General features: G+C 38.8%; 1 protein-coding gene across 1 annotated transcript in view; it reads left to right on the plus strand.

The window, feature by feature from the left end:
* The first annotated feature begins 539 nt into the window (after positions 1-539).
* Positions 540-9,035, plus strand: part of LOC102200286 (cornifelin-like) — a 19,610-nt gene continuing 11,114 nt past the window's right edge. Inside the window, exons 1-3 of the mRNA XM_005733233.1 lie at positions 540-564; positions 1,413-1,506; positions 1,643-1,830. Of these exons, the coding sequence (XP_005733290.1) occupies positions 1,440-1,506; positions 1,643-1,830 (255 nt within the window). The 5' untranslated portion in view covers positions 540-564; positions 1,413-1,439. The remainder of the gene's footprint in view (positions 565-1,412; positions 1,507-1,642; positions 1,831-9,035) is intronic.

Here is a 9,035-nt window from a genome sequence, read left to right on the forward strand (position 1 = left end):
AAAATAAATAAATACATGAATGAATAAAGAAACTGTTGATTCTCTACTTGAATTACAAAGCTGACGCTGCTTTTGATATGACAGCTAAATGTCTTTATTCAAACTATCAGACCCCTAAAAAAATCTGGAAAAATTTAACGTACCTGTGTACGTTAACAGTCACATCTAAGTCACCTGAGACTAGAACATGATCATGACTATTATCAGCAGTTTCCATTTGTTTTTTTAAGAAACACAACAGCAATAAAAGGAAACTTTGTTTTAAAGTAAATTTATATGTGTATGTTTTTTGACATTTATCTTCAACAGACATATAGATGTTGCATTTGTTTGTATGTTTAAAATGAACTTGAACGCACTTAAAACACAAAAAGAAAAGTTCATTAAAAATATAGAGGAACTTCTGGGCATGATCTTTTGATTTCCTTTCTCTGTTTCTATAGTTTCAGGTTTTGCAGCATTTTTGTGTCAAGCCAATGGCAACTCTAAGCCACTCCCATTACAAGGTACATCCTTTCCTATATTCCTTATCACAGGTGCACACAGGGAGTCCAGCAAGACCAGGTAAGACCTTCCACTTTTCTACAATGAATTTTACATCATCTATCGTTTAGTGTGATTCCTTTATGGTTCACGGTGTAATACTGGATGTATAACGCTGTAGGAGATGTGATGACAGAGGGACTAAAATGTAAGTAAGTTTATGTAAATTGATACATTCTTAGAAAGAGATGAGTGTTTTTTTTCCCTGTTTATTATTGACTCTCTGTATTGGTAACAGTTTATCTGCAAAGGTGAATTATATGCAGGGCTGCAGACTGTAAGCTGTCTTGTGTAGAGGTCAGGTTATATTGAACTGTACTCTCAACCTCGTGACTGTTTAAAATGAACTTGGATGTTTTAGGAAAGTCAGTGTTTTACCTCGTGGTGTTTCTCTGTGTTTTTCTGTCTGACGCTGTTGCGTTTTTAAAGCTCAATCTTAGTCTTTGGAATCAAGGATGTATAAATCAGATTTAACTGAAGAATTACAGACAATGCACTTTTCATTTCATTTCTCCGAGCCTATAGTTTCAGTTTGTTTGTGTTTATTCAACCATAAAAAGATGCTGCTTCTAATCGAAGGAACTATGTAATTTTCTGAGGTAGAAAGCTTTTTTTTTTTTACATGTATATATATTTGAATTGTAGCCAACATACAGTACAGTGTTCTTCTTTCTATTTTTCATAGTTAATCTTAGCGATCGCTGGAACAAATATTTTAAGAATTTAAGGTTTCTGATGAACAAGCTTTGCTACAAGGTGCTCCAGAATCGAATCTGATCATCTACTGCCTAGATGTCCTACACAACAGACGGTTCTTTCTGCAGATGCATTTCTTTAACTTTGGTTTACCCGCTCCTCTACTTTCACAGAGCAATCCTATAGCATCTTGGCACACAATGGCAGAGAAACCCTTGACAGACTGGGACAGTGGTCTTTGTGACTGCTTTGAGGATGCACATACTTGTAAGAAGCCAGTTAAAGTTGATTGACTCATAAATGGTATTTGTGTTTTCAGGACTACAGGTTTTTTTCTCATTTGTATCGTCTTCATCTTTTGAGACTTGTTACCACTTTATTGACGTGTTTCTGTGTTTTTCAGGTTGCTATGGATTCTGGTGCGGCCCCTGCCTCGCCTGCACCGTTTCAGGAAGATTTGGAGAGAACTACTGTCTCCCTTTATGTGACATACTTGGTTCTGCTGCATTAGCAGCCTGTGGGATACCCCTCTGTGTTCCACCAGCAGTTTTGTCTGTAAGGGCTGCCATGCGAAACAGATATGGCATCAAGGTATAAAGCGCAAGACGATGACATACTCTGAACTAAAAGTGGAAAGAAAAAGCAAAGTAATGCTTGTATTCTCTTTCTGCAGGGCTCTCTCTGTAAGGACATTGCAGTTTCCTGTTTCTGTGCCTTATGCTCCTGGTGTCAGATGCATCGTGAGTTAAAGCATCGCAAGAAAACCCCGACTGTAATCACTATAGAGAACAACACTGTTTACAACATGCAGCCTGTTCCAGTTGCCCAGCTACCAGCGGTGATGGTGTCTGCACAACCACCCACAGCTGGTTTTGTTGCTTAACCCAGGAGGTGTTATGTACTCACAGTGGCACTGCTCTGAGTTAGCTTTAATGTATTTATCAGTGAAATCAGAGCCTCTAATAATTTTTAATTGAATTGTATGATCAATTATTTGTATTATTTTCCTAATAATCCTCAATATTTTTTCCTTTAACAGTTATATTTTGAGAAATGATGATGATAGTGAGAGTTGGTGATTCACTATAGTTCTGAGATTCATTTGGTAAAAAATAGTAAAATGACGAAATCAGATACAAAGATGAAACCAAAGTTTCAGGGCTCATTTTTGTAGCCAACTATGGCAAAAGTCCATCATAAAACTTTTCTTTCAGACTTTATACTGATGTTTGATGTCATGCAGTCTGTCCAAATTATTTCCATTTAAACAAAGACAAGAGCTCAGAGTTCCTGCTACAACAATAAATAAATAAATAAATAAATAAATACAGGTTAGCAGAACACAAAAGACTGAATCTGGAAAAAGAACGAAAAAGCATCAAACTAACCCTGCTACAAAATAGAGCACATTTCATTCATAATGTTGTAAATCCAAGCCCATTATGTATTCATGATTTGAATCCTGGGTTATGCGAAATCCCAGAAATAAACCTTAGACAAAGTGAATCTGTGAACTAAGGTGTAGGTCTATTAGGTTATGTTGTGGTGATCCTCGGGTTGAGGGATGGGTGTTCATACTGGAGTGCAAAATTAAAACCAATGGAAGATGGACAAGAAAAGTTCAAAGCCATCAGGTCCTCAGTTTAGAAAAAAGAGAAAAGAAGAGGAGGAGAAATGAGCAAAAGATGCAGGTAAGCAGGTGTGTCATTGGATAACGGCAGCTCATCCTGAAACAATCAGAATCAGAATACTTTATTAATCCCTAAGGAAATTATGAGGGTTACATTTGATCCAAGAAGAAAAATAGAACTAAAAATAGTAACAGTAACAGACCAACTCCAAACAATACATTGTCTTACAGATTTTACACGTTTAGGAAATAGCACTAATATATACAGATCACTCAATTATAAATATCAAGAATGAACAGAAGTGATTATAAATAAATATCAAGAAAATTGACAAGAACATTACAGAGTAGAAAAGAGTGTGTGTAAAATGGCTGTAACTATTGCAGTGTTTACAGTGTATTTCACTAGCAGGGACCACATCCTTGGTAACAATGGGGATGAGGAAGTGTGAATAGTGCTGCGGTTTGGGGAAGGCCTTGAAGGGGACTGGCAACGGCTCTCGGGCCGGGCAGATCCCCATGTACTAACGAGAAATAAATAGAGGAAAGAAAGAGAGGAGAGAAGAAGAGAAGAGAGGAAAGAAAAGGGGGGGCAGGGTGGGGCATGAAAATGAAAACAGAAGGTATTGGAGAAGGGGGGGTTTATAGCCTGAGGCCGGAGGGGGCCTGAGGCCGGAGGGGGCGTGAAGTGGTCCCGCTCCTGAAATTCAGATGATATCTCCACTAGATGGAGGAGTTGTAGAGTGAGATGGCCACAGGCAGGAATGATTTCCTGTGTCGTTGCCAGAGGGGGTGTTCGCCCAGGGCACCAAACAGGCTAGGACCGCCACTGGGTAAGGGTTAGGGTTAGGCATTCATTTTTCATGGTTAGGGTTAGGGTAAGGGGGTAGGGAAAGCATTATGTCAATTATATGTCCCCACAAGATATGAATACCCAACGTGTGTGTGTGCGTGCGTGTTTTCGTGATGATTCTTAGTATCCATTAAATATTAAAAAGATGTTAACTGTCAGTCACCTCACCCCGGTCTGTGAATGCTGCTGGTTGAAGAGTAGCAATATTGATCCCTAGTCTGAAATTACTCTAAATTTATTTTTATCAATAAACAACCCTTTAGGAAATGTCCTGCAGGTCTATAAAACACTTGTCTGTTCTATGCTGAATATGCTATGTTGGTATGGATATGAGTGTGTCCTAACTTGTTATGGAAGTAATGCTAATTCACTGTCGATGTAAGCTATTCCGAGTTGTATTTTCACTGTGACTGTGTACAAGGGTCTGACATGGTGTGATTTCTGAGAACAGGAACAAAAAAACAACAACAAGATATTACAATGCAAATAAGAAATATTTGTATTGCATAGGTCAGAGCAACAGGCCCCACACATGGACTTGTTCTTATATAATGCTTTTCTACTCTGAGCACTCAAAGCACTTTACACAGCTTGCCTCATTCATCCATTCACACCAGTAATCTTTTTAAATGCTCTTTCTATGTAAGTGCTTTCTATCTAACATTCACATGCATTCATATTCCAATGGACGCACCGGAGAGCAACTTGGGATTAGTATCTCGTCAAGGACACTTGGCATGCAGACTGGAGGACACGGAGATCGAACTGCTTACCTGAGCTACAGCTGCAGCTACCCCTACATTCACACTACAGTCCTGTTAAGGAAATGCATTCTCCTTATTGTGCTAAGAATGCAAAAATATATTAAAAACAGTTCTTAAATACACCACAAGATGGTGGACCAACACAAGTAATGAAACAGGCAGTTTTCAATAGTCAACATTTCAGTTACCGTCTGTGCACCAGGAATATAGTTCTTTAACACCTCTACACACGAGAAACTCTTCAAGCTACAATAAATACTGATGTAAAGAACTAAACCCTGAACAAAACGATCAAATAATCAGTCAACTATGGGTTAAGAAAAGTTCGAGCAGGAGAACCAGAGTAGCAGAACCAAAGGAATTTCTTATCTGGAATGCTTACGCTGATGATGATCAGACCTCACTCCTGACAGAAATTGAGGCTGTCAGGCTTTTAAAGAAAATACAGAAGACATTAGCTAAGTCAGATTTACAGCTACACAAAACTGCCAGCTGATGACCTGGCAAAGGTCTTCAGACACAGACATAGGGACATATTCTTCACCTCTTCAATGTGGCCTTGGACTAAGCTGGATCCTTGAATATGAGACCTTAATCTTCCAGGCTTCTAAGCAAGAATGGTCCTTCATTTATCAGGCGCATCCTCTATAGCTGTACATCACTGTACAGTGCAAGGCTAACATCCAAGACCTTACCACTGATCCATGTGACTGCCAAAGAAAAGAAATGGAATGCACAGAAAGACTCCCTTTTAGAGGTCGAACTCCTGTACATACCCAGACCTTATGTCTCATTGCCTCTGTTCTCAATGCAGCAACAATAGCACTGTTTCTTCTCAGATGAGTTGTTGATTGAAATTACAGATTTCATCAACACTGCCCTTGCTCTTAATGGAGACGGACAGCGCTACATTGGATTCATCATGGTAAAAACCAAGCTGGTGCCTTCATGAGGCTTGAGTTGCACGCTTTATATTACACCAATGACTCTTCACGAAGGTTTTAAATGTATGTACCCAAAAAAGTCTCAAGAATTAGTACTTCCACTACACAGACTCAGTGGCACCATGTTTCAAAGGATCACAACTTAGCTAACATTGCGACAGGGCGAATAACAGCAAGTCTGCAAGTAAATACATGAGAAGTACACCAGCAAGTACACCAAGACAAGTTTTTTCACTCATCCTTGGTTCCTGAAGTTCTAACAGCAGCTATTTACATCTGAGACATGAAGTATGTTTGATCTGGTCAAACCAGAACATGATGCAGAGATCTGCCCATTGATCAGTGTTTTCACAACTAAAACTGTTGACAGACTTCTGTTTCCTCATTGACTAGAATAGTTCTCCTTATGAAAGACCCTGATATGAGGAATGACAAAGCTCATCAGTGTGGCAAGGAAGTCTAAGGTTTCGAGGGAAAACCCTTAAAACCCCTAAATACTGCAAATTTTTGGGTGATCCTTGATGTTTAACAGTTAGCATTCAAGGATAAAGTTAAACAGCTGGAAGAGGGGAACTAGTTTTGAAAATAAGTTCTTTGTCGAGGCTGAGCCCATTCCTTGACCAGGTTGTGGGACGATTATGGTAAATGGACTGGTTCTTATATATCGTTTTTCTACTGCAGCTGAGCTCTCCAAAGCGCTTTACGCAGTTTGCCTCATTCACCCATTCACACAAGCACTTTCTTTCTAAGCTCTTTCTACGTAAATGCTTTCTATCTAACGTTAATCATCATGGTTATAAAGTAGAATCATTGCTTTGAAGTCTCTCCATGGTGGTTTTTATCTTTGCTTTGTGTTGTCGGCTTTGCGTTCATACTTAAATACTAAGAGAAAGAACATATGTGTCCTCATTAGGACAGGGACTAGTGTTGGTGTGTGGGGCTGTAGCCACAGGTTTATAATGTTAATTGGCAACTAGAAAAATTTGCATTTCCTGCGAAAATGCTGTGTGGATTCCTTAACGCTGAAGATGTCTGCTGAAATAAGCTGAAAAAGTTGAAAAAAATGTTGCCCTGAGCAGGATTCAAACCTGGCCCTTCTGGTCTCAAGGCAGCTACTCATCTCACTGAGCCAAAGTCATTCTCACAAAGCGGAGGTGGAGAGACTGACAATTGTGCTGAATGATGAGCAGAAGCTGCTGAGAATTGTGCTGATAAGAGGTGAAAAGGCTGAATTTTTTTCTGAAGAGGTGAATAAGCAGAATTTGGGCAGAAAAGAGGTGAAAATTCTGAAAAGTCTGCTGAAAAGAGTTCCATCAGCAGAATTTCTGCTGAAAAGAGGTGAATGAGCAGAATTCTGCTGAAAAGAGGCTTTTGCTTAGTTCACGTTTACTAAGGCACTACCCAAAAGGCACCACAAGAGGGCACTCCAACACAAGAGATGACCTATTTACACTGATGCACTTAGTAAACAGTCAGCCCCCTAGTGACTATGATTTGGCAGAAATACTATGACTTAGTAGTAATACTATAACATAACAGATTTCCTAAAAAAACTATGAAATTGCAGTAATTCTATGACTTGGCAGAGATACTACGTTAAAAAAAAAATGTTGCCCTGAGCAAGATTCAAACCTGGCCCTTCTGGTCTGTACGCGGCTATTCATCTCACTGCGCCAAACTCTTTCTCACAAAGAAGTGGTGGAGAGACTGACAATTATGCTGAAATGAGCAGAAGCGGCTGAGAATTGTGCTGATAAGAGGTGAAAAGGCTGAAAACTTTGCAGAAAAGAGGTGAATCAGCAGAATTTCTGCTGAAAAGAGGTTTTTTCTGAAAACAGCAGAAAAAACTGAAAATTTTGCTGAAAAGAGTTCAATCAGCAAAATTTCTGCTGAAAAGAGTTGAATGAGCAGAATTCTGCTGAAAAGAGTTGAATGAGCAGAATTCTGCTGAAAAGAGGTTTGTGCTGAAAACAGCTGAAAAAGCTGGTATTTGTGCTGAAAAGTAGTGAAAAAACTGAAAATTGTGCTGAAAAGGGGTGAAAAAGCTTAAATTTGTGTTGAAAAGAGTTTAAAAAAAAGTTTAACTGTTGACTGAAAGAAATGTTGGCATAAGCGGGATTTGAACCCAGGCCTCCCACTCCGAGAACGGATGCTCATCTCACTGAGCTAAAACACAGGTCAACCCAGCAAGGAAAATCAGTGAGGCCACTGATAATATGCAGAAATAGGCAAAAAACATTGCAAAAAAAATTCAATATCTCAAAAAGTATAGAAGTTATGAGCACCAAAAGTCTTACCACTTTTGCCTACGGAATCCACACAATTATGAGACACTGTGTTTCAAATCATTTTACATAGTAACAGGAAAGTAACAACGAGTAGTACAACATGGCTTTCTCATGGGTGTAATAAGTAACATACTGCACTACTTTTAAGAAAAGTGTTCTGTGTAATATGTGTAACAACTTTTTTACTTTTCTATTTTGGAGTTATGACCCCAACACTGATCACAACAAAGAGGGAAAACAACATTCACAAACATTTGACCACGCACCGTGTAATTAGTTTGCATGAATGTAATGTCGTTGATATGCTACTTAGAGATGGTGGTGACTCTCAAACTGGAGCAAATGAGAATTGTTAAGAGGTATACTCTAAAACACTTCTTCAGTAGAGACTCAGAGAAGAGAAACACACAGAACTTCTTGCTAGCAAGGGCGAGCCTCCAGCACTGAGACTCGTGCTGAGAAACTGCCCCGGTCTTTATTTATACTTCAGTGAGCGTTTGTTTCTTACATTGGAATGTGGAGGTGTACGAGTGTGTGTGTGTGCGTGTGCGTGTGTGAGACCCCATAAACGACTTCCCTTAACCTGCTGGTCTGGAAAATCCAACAGTTCATCTATATATAAAGAAGGCACTTAGACTAAAACTGACATAGCTACGTTAATCCTACCGTAAAACAATAAAACAAGGTACGACCTCTCCCATGCTCCTAGGATGTGGGGGTGAACGCCAGAACACCCTGGAATGTTACAGACCTCCTAGAATGAGACATTCTTTCAATATGCCACCAACTATATACTTCTAAACACAAATGATTACATGCAGTATTCTACCATATGCAAACTTATATCATTAAAAGATTATACTGACTACTAAATACAATTTTCCATTGACAAGAATCAATAAGGATTTTAATCAATGAGGGATATCAATGTTGGAATAAGAATCGCTAAATTCTTATCAATTCCCTACATGTGTAACACTGGCATGGTGTGGTCACATATGTATCAAAGTTACAGATCGGCATTTTGAGGATTCTTAAGATAAGAAGAAAAACATGATAATTATAATTATTAGTTCCTGTTCCAAAAAGCAACTGAAAAACACTTAACTGTTTATTTTTCTTTTAGCACTTAGGACTCTCTTTTATAAAAAGCACCCTTTTCAGTTGTTTTTGCTTTTCCTTTAAAAACCACCTGGAATGCAGTTATTAACAGTGTTGGGACTAACGCATTATTAAGTAACGCGTTACAGTAACTACGTTATTATTGTGGTAACGAGCACGGTAACTAGTTATTATGCCAAAATCAGGAACGCGTTA

The sequence above is a fragment of the Pundamilia nyererei genome, unplaced genomic scaffold (assembly GCF_000239375.1).
Source record: "Pundamilia nyererei isolate P.nyererei 1_Seehausen unplaced genomic scaffold, PunNye1.0 scaffold00050, whole genome shotgun sequence".
In the NCBI taxonomy this organism is placed as follows: Eukaryota; Metazoa; Chordata; class Actinopteri; order Cichliformes; family Cichlidae; genus Pundamilia; species Pundamilia nyererei.